The 15987-nt window shown below is 36.6% G+C and overlaps 1 protein-coding gene across 1 annotated transcript in view; it reads right to left on the bottom strand.

Moving 5' to 3' along the window:
- TFB1M (transcription factor B1, mitochondrial) overlaps positions 1-15987 on the bottom strand; it is a 63960-nt gene that overhangs the window by 24777 nt on the left and 23196 nt on the right. Inside the window, 1 exon segment of the mRNA XM_057739338.1 lies at positions 10655-10774. Coding sequence (XP_057595321.1) covers positions 10655-10774 — 120 coding nt within the window.

Raw genomic sequence — 15987 nt, forward strand, 5'->3', positions numbered from 1 at the left:
AAAGTACTTCTAGTTCTTCCACTAGTGTGTGCTGCCACTGTTGTATCAATCAGAAGAGCCTGTTGCAATTCTCAGATTGTATCTAAGTGACTTTTCTACCAGGTTGGAGGATGGTGGTGTCAGAAGGATGTTAAATCACCAGATCCATGACCACAATTTATAAAAGAAAAAAGATGACACATAATTGTGAGGGACTAGCTAATGGCTCAGGGTTTCTCACACTTGAGTACAGTTGTCCCTCAGTATCTGTGGGGGATCGGTTCCAGGACCCCCATGGATACCAAAATCAGAGGACACTGAAGTCCCTTATATAATGTGGCATAGCACTGGCACAGAACCTACACACATCCTGCCGTACACTTTCAATCATCTCTAGATTACTTACAATACCTAATACAATGTCAGTGCTATGTAAATAGTCCCCAATACACAGCTAATTCAAGTTTTGCTTCTTGGAATATTTTGGAATTTTTTTTCTTGACTATTTTTAGTCTGGGTATTGGTTGAATCCACCAATGTGGAACCCGTGGATATGGAGGGCTGACTATAATGTGCAGACTAGCTGAAATAAAAATTACTATGGAGCCCCGGAAATATATGGATTCTCAGGGGCCTTCAGATGCCAGCTTGAGAAACTTAAGAAACAAGTCTTATGTTCTCATGGAAGCATTTTTCAACTGTGAATCTGCACTACAAAAGAGACATTTTGTCTTCTAATTGGTAAAATTATTTTAACTCAACAGTGAAATAAAAATACAAAATTAAAATAATTTAACTTAAAAATCCATATACTACAAACTCTAGTAGTTTAAGAAACATTAGAGTAGACCAATTAGTCTAATTTTAAGAACCTAAGAGGTTGTGTTTTCTGTAAACAGAAAAGAATTTGGGGTTCAAACTTCGGGGACTGCACTAGAGAAGATAACGAGAGGGAAGAGTTTGGCAAGAATTGAGCTCAACTAGTTGGAGCAGAGTGTAGTTGTAATAGCTCCACAGCAGTGAGAGTTCTGCCATTAAAGCTTGATTAAGTTAAAGATCGATAATTAGAAGGGTTAACCGATTTTCACAGGAAAAATCCTAAGATGGTTATAAATAAGCCCTTCTTATATCACAAAGGAAATTCTCCATACCTATTCTTAGAGTTTTGGTTGAGAATAAGTACTGAACTTTAGAAAATCTTTTCTGAGCATCTACAGAGAATTAACCTCCCTTTCTCAGCTCTTTCAGGAATTTGCCTATATTTCTATATATTTTAACACTGAACATATTTTACCTGTGTTCTGTTTGGGACTTTCTCTTCTTGCATTTAGAAGGGTTTAGCCAGAGGGACAACCTCATACTGTTTTTTTTATCATCTCTGTAAAAGCTTTTCCCCTTTCTTACTTAATAAAATGAATTTTTAAAAATATGCTTAATGTAACTATCAGTCAAATATTTTCTGGCTTTCCTCAGAGTATTTCTGATTTGCCCTAATATGGTAAAACTACTTCAGAGCAACAGTGTAATCTCATACAACTAAAATTTAATCATTTGATTTATGTTTTATCATAATATATTCACTTTCCTCCTTGATGACTGCTTTCCTAGATTACAAATAAATCCTCTACATGTAGTATTTACTGGGTTGGCCAAAAAGTATGTTTGGGTTTTTCTGTAACATCTTACTTTTTGGCCAACCCAATACAACATGATGAAAAGCATGTAAAGAGAATTGCTGTATGTTTAATTTACCAAAAAGCAAACATCCTCAATAAATAGAGAATCAGACAAGCTAGCTTTTTTACAAATAATAGTTTCATGAGACCTTAATCGCAGAGGAAAAGTACTTCTAAACTACATGTGGATCTTATCCTTAAATCAAAGATAAAGTTGACAATAACCTCTAAACACCGTCAATTACTCTCAACTAGGTAACTAAAACAAAACAGAAACTTTCCACTAAAAATATTCTAATACCTACCCTGAGAAACCCTTCGTAAAATTTAGATAGCCTGAAGATTTTGGATTACGGTAATCACCATAACTACAAAAGCCTAAAAGTAAAGATATAACTGGGTCTTATACTATTGAAAACGTTATATACACATATATACGCGTTACAAAAAGAGAGAAAGCTATATGGTAACTTGGTTTTCTTTATTACAACGGCCATCTGTTCTAGGATAAAAAAATCCCCAAGAGCACCACCGTGTTAAATCTGATCACAACCTATATCTCAAATTACCAAATTCTGTCTAGGATCTAATAGGATCTATTATTTTGGAAGAAGTCATCTACAATGTCTGAAAGCTTGAGATGCTGAAGGGAGGTAATACTGAGCTTGATTTAGAAAAAGCTGACAATTAAATCTGTCATAAAAAGTGGAGGATGGACTGAATTCCTAAAGTCACCTGAAAGCGTAGCTAACTGTGGTCGACAATGTGACAGAGGACGTGGAAGGTGACAGCAAAGGTCATGGAGATGGCTCAGATCACAGTTAATTTGTACAAACAGGTCAAATGCTATTGGTCAGGGGCTCTATTCTAAACCTATAACTTATGTCTATACCTAAATCTAAAAACCACATAATACAATTTTTTCCATGATATCTACTTATGTTAGTGAATGTCAAATAATGGAAGGGAAACTTTGCAAGACTTTATACTTGAGTGTTTCAGCAAGAAGAAATCTGTTCCTCACTAGCTGTGAACTCCCTGAAGGTAGATGTCTGACTGGGCTCCCATTCCTGTCGCCACCCCCTCTCTGCCTAGCTTAGGGCTTTTCATGTGGTTGCGGCTCAGTGTGCCTTCAATGAAGAAATAAATTTTTATAGTACATGTGTCCTGTAGTAATTCATCCAGCAGTGGCTTTGCTAAACTAGACACTGGCTTATTGATTTGTGTTGGTATTTTTGGCAGAAAAGCTTTGTTTCTGTAATTAGCACTTACTTTTCTGTAATTAGCATATAATAGTCAGAGGCTAGTTTAATATCCAACTATTTTTCCGCAGATGACTGATCACAAGTAATACTGTCAAAACGAGGTCTATCAAAAAAGTGAGGGAAAAAATCATGATAAATATAAAATGTTTGGATTTTGAAAGTGACATCAGCATCTCGGCAGCATGAGTCGTCTTTTTTCTCTCCTCTCTTATACACAATTCGTCATTCATAACCAGACAAAAGTGCCTCCGCACATTACACAGGACCAACCAGGAGATTGCCACCCACCTGTGCTTCAGAGAGTAGACAGACAGGACCTTGGAGGGGGCTGTGGACCCAAGGAAGGTGGTGAGCCTGCCCCACTCCCAATGCCTTGATGGGGGTGGGGAAGTGAAACTGGAGATTGAAAACCATGGCAGACACGTAGGGAGATAGAGAACTTGTGGAGGTCCAGCCAGACAGAGGGAAAACCAGGCACGCCACTGGAGCAGGATAAAGAAAAGCCTGGAGGTGAGGAGGAGGAACTCAGGAGTTAGTCCCCCTGCCTCCCTAGAGCCACAGAGCAATGTGCTGGCTTTCAGCAGGACAGTGGCGACCTCCCTCACAGAGGAGGTGGAAAGAGAAAGGGGTAACTGACCTCCCAGCAGCACAGATCACAACTGCAGGGACTTGCTTCTCTCCAGCAGCATCTGGATTTCTGAGGAGGGACCTCCACAACTGGCGGGGGGGGGGGGGGGGGGGGGCGGGCAGGGAGAGGAAAGGGAAAGAGGCAGACAAGAATAACAGAGGGTATGGAAGGTACTGTTCCCTGTGGTCTGCCTTGGGGTTTCAGCAGGAGGCCTGCCATGGACCTCTGGGAGCACACCCACTCAAGGACTTGTCCTTACTGGGTTGTGAGCATTCAATGCCTCAGGTGCTAAACCCAAGTCTCCCTCCACTCTGCCACCAATTTTTACTACAGCACTTTTTTTTTTTTTTAAATACCCCCTTCAGAGTGCAGCCCCAAAGCTAAATCAGGTAAAGAGAAACCAAAAACTTGAACCACAGAGTAACCTTCTGGAAAACAAAAGAAGGGTTTCTATTTGCCAGTCTATTAAACTTAAGCAAAGTAAACAACTAAGTGTGCTACTTCAAATGCGATGGCAGAGGCACATTTCATCAAAACGATGAAAGATTGGTAATATGGTATCACAAAAAGAAAATGACAGTTCTCCAGTAATTTGAGCACAGAATATTGTAATCTAACTTACAAAGAATTGAAAATAGCTGTTATGATGAAATTCAATGACCTACAAGTAAACTCAGGCAATTTGATGAACTCGTGAATAAAATTAATGAACTGAAGGAGTTCTTTACCAAAGAGATTGAAATTTTAAAAAAGAACCAAAGGGCTTCCTAGGTGGTGCAGTCGCTGAGAATCTGCCTGCCAATGCAGGGGACACGGGTTCGATCCCTGCTCCAGGAAGATCCCACATGCCGAGGAACAACTAAGCCCGTGCACCACGATTGAGCCTGCACTTTAGAGCCTGTGAGCCACAACTACTGAGCCCATGTGCTGCAACTGCTGAAGCCCACGAGCCTAGAGCCCATGCTCCGCAACGAGAAGCTGTGGCAATGAGGAGCCCGCGCACCGCAATGAAGACTAGCTCCCACTCACCGCAACTAAAAAGAAAGCCCGCGCACAGCAAAAAAAAGACCCAACACAGCCAATAAAATAAATAAATTTAAAAAAAAAAGAACCAAATTCTGGAGCTGAAGAATTAAATGAATGATATGCAAAATACATTAGAGAGCCTAAGAAATAGGGCAGATCAGACTGAAGAAAGAACTAGCAACTTGGAAGACAGGAATTTAGAAATGACTCAGGAGTGAGAACTAAGATTTTTAAAACATGAAGAAACCCTAGGAGAGCTATCAGATATGATGAGAAAAAACAAATATAAGAATAATTGGTCTACCTAAAGGAGAAGAGAGCAGAGAATGTATTTAGAGAAATAATTGCTGAGAACTTCTCAAACCTGGGGAAAGACTTAAGCATACGTGTCCAAGAAGCTAACAGAACACCCTACCATCTCAATGCAAGAAGCCTTTACCCAAGATACATTATAATGAAACTGTCAAAAATCAATGACAGAGAAAGAATCTTAAAGGCAGGGGGCAGGGGGAGTAGCCTACAAAGGAACACTCACTAGGCTATCAGATTTCTCAGCAGAAACACTAACTACAGGCCACGAGAGAATGGAACGACATTCCAAGTGCTGAAAGATAAAAACTGCCAGCTAAGAATACTTTATCTGGCAAAGTTATCCTTCAAGTATGATGAAGAAGTAAAGGCTTTCCCAGACAAACAAAAACTGAGGGAATCCACCACTAGACCTGCCTTGCAAGAAACGCTGAAAGGAATTCTTCAAGCTAAAATAAAAAGACACTAATTAACGACATAAAAGCAAATGAAAGTACACAATACTCTTGCAAAGGTGAAAAATAAACAGAATTAGAAAACTTTATATTAGAATGGTGTGTTAACCACTTAACTATAGCATAAAGGCTTAAAGAAAAGAATATTAAAATAACTAAAGCTATTACAATTTCTCAATGAATTGACAGCAGTAAAAGGAGGTAAGTTGTGATATCAAAGATATAAAAGAGGAAGAGTGAAAGGGTGGAACCTTTATAGACAAAGATAAGGTGCATCAGCATAAAAAGAAGTGTTTTATTTCTGAGATGTTTTATGTAAGCCACATGGTAACAACAAAGCCAAACTCTAGAGTCACAAAAGATAAAAAAGAGAAGACTGAGCAAATCACTATGGAAAACCACCATGTTACAAAGGTAAATGGAAACAGAGAGGGAAAAGAAACAATGGTGATACAAAACAACCAGAAGGCAAACACAAGATGGCAGTGGTAAATCCCTGTATGTCAATAATCACTCTAAATATAAATGGACTGAATTCACCAATCAAAAGGCGCATAATGACTCAATGGATAAAAAAAACAAAACCCAACTATATGCTGCCCATAAGAAGCTCACTTCAGCTCTAAAGACACCCATTGGCTCAAAACGAAGGGATGTAAGTGGAAAACAAAAGAAAGCGGGTACAACCACCCTTGTATCAGACAAAACAGACTTTAAGCCAAAAAGTAACAAGGGACAAACAAGGTTGTTATATAATGATAAAAGGACCAATACATCTTGAAGATATAATAATTGTAAATATATACACACTCAACAGTGGAGCAATGAAATACATTAAGCAAATAGAGTAAGTCCCCTACATACAAACCTTCAAGTTGCAAACATTCAAAGATGTGAACACGCCCATGTATGCCAGCTGTTGTAGTGTACTACAACAAAGTACTGTACTATAAGATTAAAAAAGTTATGTTTATTTTTTGTGTTTGGTTGTTTATATATTATTTGTGTGAAAAGTATTATAAACCTATTACAATACAGTACTATATACTTGACTGTGTTAGTTGGGTACCTAGGCTAACTTTGTTGCACTTAATGAAAAAACTGGACTTACGAACACACTCTTGGAATGGAACTCATTCGTACGTAGGGGACTTACTGTACTAACATATCCAAAAGGAGACATAGACAACAATGCAATAATAGTAAGGAACTTCAATACGCCACTGTTGGCAACAGATAGATCATCCAGACAGAATATCAACAACGAAATGTTGGAAACCATACTCTAGAACAGACTTAAACATATAAAGAACATTCCACACAACAGTAGCAAAATACACATTCTTCTCGAGTGCACATGGAATATTTTGCAGTATAGATCATGATAGGGCACAAAACAAACCTCAGAAAATTAAAGAGATGGAAATCACACCAACTATCTATTCCAACCACAATGGTATGAGACTAAAAATCAGCAAGAGGAAAGCTGGAAAATCTAAAAATATGTGGAAACTAAACATACTTCTGAACAACTAATGGGTCAAAGAAGAAATCAAAAGAAAAGTAAAAAATTATCTCAAATAACAAATGAAAATACAACATATCAAAACCTATGGAATGCAGCAAAATCAGTTAGAATTTTACAGCAATAAATGCATATATTAAGAAATTAGAAAGATCTAAAATAACCTAGCTTTATACCTCAAGGAATTAGAAAAAGAACAAAATTAGCAGAAGAAAGGAAATAATAAAGATCAGAGTGGAAATAAATGAAATGGAGACCAGAAAAACAATAGAAAGAATCAATGAAACTAAAAGCTGGTTCTTTGAAAAGATTAACAAAATTGACAAACCTTTAGCCAGACCAAGAAAAAAAGAGACGGCTCAAATAAATAAAATTAGAAATGAAAAAGGATATGCTACAACTGAGACTAAATACATAGAACCATATGAGACTATTATGAAAACTTATATGCCAACAAATTAGATAACCTAGAGGAAATGGTTTAGTTCTTAGAAACACACAACCCACCAAGACTGAATCAGGAAGGAACAGAAAATCTGAACAGACCAATAGTGAGCAAAGAGGTTGAATCAGTAGTCAAAAATCTCCCAAAACAGAAAACCCCAGGACTGGATGGTTTCACTGGAAAATTCTACCATTCAAAGAAGAATTAACACCAACCCTTCTCAAACTCTTCCAAAAAACAGAGAAGGAGGGAATACTTACAAATTCCTTTTATGAGGCCAGCATTACCCTGAAACCAAAGCCAGATAAGGATACCACAAGGAAACTATAGACCAATACCCCTAATGAATACAGGTGCAAAAATTTTCAACAAAATATTAGCAAACCTAATTCAAGAACACATAAAAGAGGATTATGCACCATGACCAAGTGGAATTTATCCCTGGGATGTAAAGGATGGTTCAACATATGCAAATCAATAAATGTAATACATCATATTAATAACATGTAAGACAAAAAAATCACATGATCATCTCACAAGATGCAGGAAAACCATTTGACAAAATACAATATCCTTTCCTAATAAAAACATTTAGTAGATTGGGTATAGAAGAAACATAGTTCCACATAATAAAGACCACATAACACAAGTGCACAGCTAACATTATACTCAGCGGAGAAAAACTGAAAGCTTCTCCACTAAGATCAGGAATAAGACAAGCATGCCCACTATCACCACTCTTATTTAATAGGATACTGGAAGTCCTAGCTAGATTAGACAAGACAAAGAAATAAAAGGCATCCAAATTGGGAAAGAAGGAGTAAGACTGTCACTATTTGCAGATGATATGGTTTTGTACATAGAAAATCCTAAAGACTCAAGCAAAAAACTCTTGGAAATAATCAACAATTTCAGTAAAGTTGCAGGACACAAAAATCAACATACAAAATCAACTGCATTTCTATATACTGATGAAACATCTGAAAAAGAAATAAAACTCTCCATTCACAATAGCCTCAAAAACAATAAAATAGGAATAAATTTAACCAAGGAAGTGAAAGATTGGTACAGTAAAAACTACAAGGCTTTGCTGAAAGAAATCGAAGAAAACACAAATGGAAAGACATCCTATATTCATGGATTTAAAGAATTATTTTTATTACAATATCCATACTACCCAAAGCCATCTATAGATTCAGCATAATCCCCATGAAAAAGCCAATGGCATTCTTCACAGAAATAGAAAAAAGAATTCTAAAATTTGTATGGACCAAAGAAGTCCCTGAATAGCCAAAGCAATACTGAGGAAAACAGAACAAAGCTGGAGGTATCATACTTCCTGAGGTATCAACACTCCCCGATTTCAAACTATACTACAAAACTACAGTTAAAAAAAAAAACACAAAAACACAAAAAACCCAAAACCCCCAGTATATTACTGGCACAAAAATAGACACATAGATCAATGGACAGGATAGAGAGCTCAGAATTAAACCCTTGCTTATATGGTCAACTAATATTTGACAAGGGAGCCAAGAACACCCAACGGGGAAAGGAAAATTTCTTCAATGAATGGTGTTGGGAAAACTGGATAAACACATGTGGAGCAGTGAAACTGGATCCCTTTCTGGGATCAAACACTTAAACACAAGACCTGACACTATACAACTCCTAGAAAGAAAAAGTAGGGGATAAACTCCTCCACTTGGTCCTGGCTATGATTTTTTTGGATATAACAAGAAAAGCACAAAGAACAAAAGCAAAAATCAACAAAAGGGACCACAAACTTAAGGGCTTCTGCTCAGCAAAAGTAACAATTCACAAAATGAAAAGGCAACCTACAGAATGAGAAAAAATTTTTACAAATCATATACTGTACAAGGAGTTAATATCCAAAATGCAAAAAGAACTCACACTACTCAATAACAACAAAATCCCAAATAATCTGATTAAAAAATGGACAGGAAAAACTAAAGAGACTTTTTTCCAAAGAAGATAACCCAATGGCCAACAGGTACATGAAAAAATGCTCAATGTCACTAATCATCAGGGAAATATTAATGAAAACAACAATGAGGTATCACCTCACACCTGTCAGAATGCTCTCAAGAAGACAAGAGGTAAGTGCTGGTGAGGATGTGGAGAAAAGAGTTCCTTGTGCACTGTTTTGTGGGAATGTAAACTGGTACAGCCACTATGGAAAATAGTATGGAATTGCCCACCAAAATTAAAAATAGATCTGCCATATGATCCAGCAATTCAAATTCTGGGTATTTATCTGAAGAAAATGAAAACTAACTCAAAAAGATACATGCATGTCTGTATTCACTGCAGCACTATTTACAATAGCCAGATATGGAAATTAACCTAAATGTCCATCGACAGATGAATGGATAAAGAAAATGTGGTGTATATTTTATATATATAATATATATATATATAAAAAACGGAATATTATTCAGTCATGAGAGAGGAAGACACCCTGACAACACAACAATTTGTGACAACATAGATGGACACTGAACACATTATGCTAAGGGAGATAAGTCAGACAGAAAGACAAGTGCTGTATGTTATCACTTACATGTGGAATTTTAAAAAGCCAGACTTGTAAATGGTGGTTACCAGGGGAGGGGGGGACAGGAAGATGTTTAAAGGTACAAACTTACAATGAGTAGTAAATAAACCCTAGAGATATAATGCACAGTACAGTGAATATAAGTACAGTGAATATAAATAATATTGTATTATAATCATCAAACTTGCTGAGAGACTAGAACTTACTTCAGCTATTAAACAGAAAGGATAATTATGTAATAAAATAGAGGTGCTAATTATTTCTACAATGGCAACTATATTACAATATATAAATGTATCAAATTAACATGTTGTTGTATACCTTAAATTTATACAATGTTAAATGTCAAATATATTTCAATAAAAATAAATAGATAAATAGTAACTTTAGTTACAAGTCTCCATCAGAAACCACAAACAAATACCGATTTCTTTTTTTGAGGACTGGGTGACCAAATAACTCATCTTCTATACTGGGATACTTTTAAGGTTAAAAGGGGATAATAATAATACCACCACCAGGACAACATGGATAAACCTAGACATTTGGTCATACTATCAAAGGAGAAGAAAAATTAGAGTAAGAACTAATTATTCATACTGTGATTTTTATGGTTCTTATTTAGGAGAGGTAAAGAAAAAGTTATGGTACAGTTTGTGTATAAGATCAGATTCTAGAGATAATTTCCTATGACACATCCTCACAAGAGCAAAGATTATTATTAAAATCCTAATTCTGGTATACTAAAACAAATAAGCAGAAACTCACCTCTGGCTTGGGGATGAAAGCCTGACCTGGAATTGTCAAGATGTGCTTAACGTCGCAGAGATACTGGGCCATAATGGAAAGGCGACTCCGCTGTTTGCTTCCTGTACTGGCTGTAAGTCTCTGTAGAAGGACAACAAGGAATTTTAGCAAATAATTAATTCATTATCTATGAACACTAGGTAGATTTTCTGAGGTGAATTTTAAAAGTATAGGCTATCTGACATGATATACAGTCAACATGGAGAACATTCTTCTCCAACACTAACTGAGGCAAATCTGAAAAGTGTGAATTATATCGTATATAATGCACTCAGAAAATCAAATAAGAAAATTTTCCTACCACAGGCTGCTGGGATTTTCAAACCACTGTTATATTATGTAGAAGATACTGTATGAAACAAGTAATCTATAAATATTGATAAATGAAGAAATTAGCAAGAATAATGAAGAACTAAAGATGCTTTAGTTTTAGGAACTACCCCAATATCTGAATGAACATTTTCAATGATGTGCTTTTCTTTATTTAAATGTAATAAAATCTTGAATATTCAGAACTCTTTAAGACCTGCTGTTTTTGACAACTAATTTTTACAAAAAACTAAGAATTTATTTTTTTCAGCACCCAAACATTTTTATCTTAAAACTAGGTATATTCAAATTAACTCATAAGTACAATTTCAACCAACATCCCAAAAGGATTTTTAAACAGAACTTTAAATTCCTATATAAATTTTATATGAAAAAGCAAAGGGCCAAGAATCCCCAGGACATTCCTGAAGAACACCAACGACAGGGGGTGGGGGGTGCAGTGTGGAGATGAGGTGGGGGTGATTCACCTTGCCAGACATCAAAACTAAGGTAGTATGGTATTGCTAGAGGCACGAATAGACCAATGGAACAAAAAACCTTAGAAAGAGACCCAAGCACATGTGGACATTTGAAATGTGACAGATGTGATGTAGCGACTGCTAGTGGGAAAAGGATGGATCATTCAGCGATATTGGTATAAGTAGTAATCTACAATGAGGAAAATGTAGTTCCATATCTCATATCATAACCAAAAATAAATTCCAAGTGAAGTAACAGTAAGTGAAAAGTAAAACTTAAAAAGTTTTTTATAAGTATCTATGACCCCCATGGTAGGAAAGAATTTCTTAATAATGCAAAAACAGCAGTCATAAAACACTGACATATTTTATTCCATTTAAATTAAAAACTTCTATATAATAAAAACACTACAGGGCTTCCTGGTGGTGCAGTGGTTAAGAATCTGCCTGCCCAGGTTTGAACCCTGGTCCAGGAAGATTCCACATGCCGAGGAGCTACTAAGCCCATGTGCCACAGCTACTAAGCCAGCGCTCTAGAGCCCATGAGCCAAAACTATTGAGCCCACTTGCCACAACTACTGAAGCCTGTGTGCCTAGAGCCCATGCTCCGCAACAAGAGAAGCCACCGTAATGAGAAGCCCACACACTGCAACAAAGAGTAGCCCTGCTCTCAGCAACTAGAGAAACCTCACACGCAGCAACAAAGACCCAATGCAGCCAATAAACAAATAAATAAATTTATTAAAAAAAACACTGTAAAGATAAGTCAGACTGAGAGAAGGTATTTGAAACTCTTATCTGACAAAGGATTACTGTTCAGGATATGGAAGAAACTCCTATAGATCAATAATCAAAAGATAAACAACTAATAGAAAACATGAGAAATACGGTAAGAGCAACCCAAATGGACCATAAACTACGCTCAAATAAATTACACATTAGGGACATGCATATTAAAACCACATGAGACAATTTCATATCCTTGAAATGAACAAAACGTGAACAACAGGAGAAGAACCTGACAGAACCTAGTACTGGCAAGTATACGGACCAACAGGAATTCTCATATGCTGCTAGTGGGAGGGGAAATTGGTAGAAGCACTCTGGACTATAATCTGGCAATATATGTAGAGTAAAGCTAAAGCTGAGTAAACCCTTGTGATCCTTTAGGTCTACCTTTAGGAATATATCCTAGAGACCTGCTTCACAAGGAGATACATACAAGAATATTCATTGCAACATTATATGTAGTATCCAAAAAAGGGGGGAAAAACGTAAAGGTTCATCAATAGATGAATGAATAACTAAACTGTGGTAATTTTTACAATGGAATACTAAGTAACAGTTACAATGAATAACAAGGGTTACCAAGATAAATTCCAAAATAAACAATAACTGACAGAAAATATGTACAGTATGACTCCAGTCATATAAAAACTTTCATTATTTCTTACTGTTTACTCTCTATGTGTGTGTGTATATCCATCTATCTGTATCTGTAGAGCAGGCAAAATACGTTCATGGCAATAATGAATATCAACTTCAAGACAGTTCAATTCATAGGAGGGAAAAAGGGGGGATAGAAGAGGGCTCCAAACGTATCTATAATATTTTATTTCCTAAAAAAGATATATGTCTGTTGGCAATCTGTACGTCTTTCTTGGAGAAATGTCCATTTAGGTCTTCTGCCCATTTTTGGATTGGGTTGTTTTTTTGATACTGAGCTACTTGAACTGCTTGTATATTTGGGGGATTAATCCCTTATCAGTTGCTTCATTTACAAACATTTTCTCCCATTCTGAGAGTTGTCTTTTCGTCATGTTTATGGTTTCCTTTGCTGTGCAAAAGCTTTTAGGTTTCATTACATCCCATTTGTTTATTTTTGTTTTTATTTTCATTAATCTGGGAGGGGGGTCAAAAAGGATCTGGCTATGGTTTATGTCATGGAGTGTTCTGCCTATGTTTTCCTCTAAGAGTTTTATATTTTTTAGTGTCCAGTCTTACACATAAGTCTTTAATCCATTCTGAGTTTATCTTTGTGTATGGTGTTAGGCAGTATCCTAATTTCATTCTTTTACATGTAGCTGTCCAGTTTTCCCAGCACTACTTATTGAAGAGGCTGTCTTTTCTTCAGTGTACGTTCTTGCCTCCTTCACGTGAAAAGATGCTCAACATCACTAATCATTAGAGAAATGCAAATCAAAACCACAGTGAGGTATCACCTCACACCAGTCAGAATGGCCATCATCAAAAAATCTACAAACAATAAATGCTGTGGAGAGGGTGTGGAGAAAGAGAACCCTCCTGCATTGTTGGTGGGAATGTAAACTAATACAGCCACTATGGAGAAAAGTATGGAGTTTCCTTAAAAAACTAAAAATAGAACTACCATATGACCCAGCAATCCCACTCCTGGGCAAATACCCTGAGAAAACCATAATCCAAAAACATACATGTACCACAATGTTCACTGCAGCATTATTTACAATAGCCAGGACATGGAAGCAACCTAAATGTCCATCGACAGATGAATTGATAAAGATGTGGCACATATATACAATGGAATATTACTCAGCCATAAAAAGGAGCGAAATTGAGTTATTTGTAGTGAGGTGGATGGACCTAGAGTCTGTCATACAGAGTGAAGTAACTCAGAAAGAGGAAAACAAATACCATATGCTAACGCATACATATGAAATCTAGAAAAATGGTACTGATGAACCCAGTGGCAGGGCATGAATAGAGACGGAGACATAGAAATGGACTTGAGGACGTGGTGGGGAGGTGGGTGGGAAGCTGGGATGAAGTGAGAGAGTAGCACTGACATACACACACTACCAAACATAAAATAGATAGCTAGTGGGAAGCTGCTGCAGAGCACAGGGAGATCAGCTCAGTGCTTCGTGACGACCTAGAGGAGTGGGACAGGGATGGAGGGAGGGGATATGGGGATGTACGTAAACATATAGCTGATTCACTCTGTTGTACAGCAGAAACTAACAACATGGTAAGGCAGTTGTACGCCAATAAAGATGAAAAAAATATGAAAAATATGGCAATATATTAAGATTGGACAAAGCTGAGTGGTGGATGAAAAAATTAGGCATATTTATTTTTCTAAAATGTATTCTGCTTCTCTACATTCTTAGAGTTCCCCGGACATTCTAAACCTCTTTTGAATGATACAGAGTCAACATTACAAATACCAACGATTACTGAAATAATCCTGAGGCAGCCATGCCCGTGGTTGTGTCTTACTACTGAACAGTCAAAACAGAGCGCTTTCTGAGTTATATTTACTGTGCTGGGTGCTCTCTTTCCTGCTTCACTGTCACATGTCAACCTCTAATAGTCCCTTTTACTTTGCTGCTTCTAACCAGCTGTGGGCATGAAAACCACATAATTTGGCTTATAAAAGCTTTGCCTTAAGTAAGACTTAAAAATATGCTTTAATGTGAGATGCTGAGAAAATTTCCTATGGGCAAATTTAACTGTAGATTTGTAGCATATTTTGTTACTCAGAAGCCATCCCTCATCTCAGCCCTTTTTACTTTAGATTACCTGGCTCTTGTCTGTATTTGGACAGTTAAAATTATTGGGAAGTCAGGTTCAAGACAAGCGATGAGTTGCTATAGTAAATATAACAAAATAAATTCTACCTAAAATGTAATACCAAGAACTGTACATATTCTCAAGCAAATATCAAAAACAAATAATGGAAGTATAGATTTAAGTTAAAGAATAAAGCTTATGGATGAAATGGTCAAAAACATTTCTAGTTCTTCATAAAGAAAAAAAAAGGAACTTAATTTTACCACTGGCATACAATTCAACATTTTTAAAATGCATTGTGCAAACTGGCACAATTCAAAGCAGTTGTGTAAAACTAAAATCTAGCATGAACATAATCACAAAATTAGAAAACATACCAAAAGAAATGCCCAAACTTAAAAAATTATTTCATCCTGGACTTTCTTCCACTATTTTACAACTGAAAGGTGTGTTTGCACTGATGAAAGGAAGAGATTTTAAAAATCACTTTAACCAAAAAGCAAACCAGGGAGGCATGGTGGGTAAGCTATTTGCTATAAAGACACATTTAAGTACAATATATTTCACTTAGAGTGCTATGTATCTTGTTCTGCCAGGGGAAGGGGTGTCCTGACCCATTAATGTAACCCATCCAATCTTTGCAGAAAATACACACAGGCTGTGGAGATGAAAACATGTGAATCCTATCTTATAACTTAGAAGAAAGCAGCATACGTGTCCCTAATTTATTAAGGAAAAATTCAAGCCACAGACCAGAAAGCTCTGCAAAAGACTTCATTAAATGCAAGCGTAAGAGTGAAATGGTCGATCAACCATTCAAACATTAATTGATATTTCTTTGATAGATATACTACAGGTAAAGCTATGAAAATTCAAACTCCATTACAAGATGGATTTGAAAAGCAAAAGCCCAGGGAACCAAGCCAGGTAATTTTTCAGTAAAAGGAAACCTCT

Source organism: Hippopotamus amphibius, chromosome 6 (assembly GCF_030028045.1).
Source record: "Hippopotamus amphibius kiboko isolate mHipAmp2 chromosome 6, mHipAmp2.hap2, whole genome shotgun sequence".
NCBI classification, from domain to species: Eukaryota; Metazoa; Chordata; class Mammalia; order Artiodactyla; family Hippopotamidae; genus Hippopotamus; species Hippopotamus amphibius.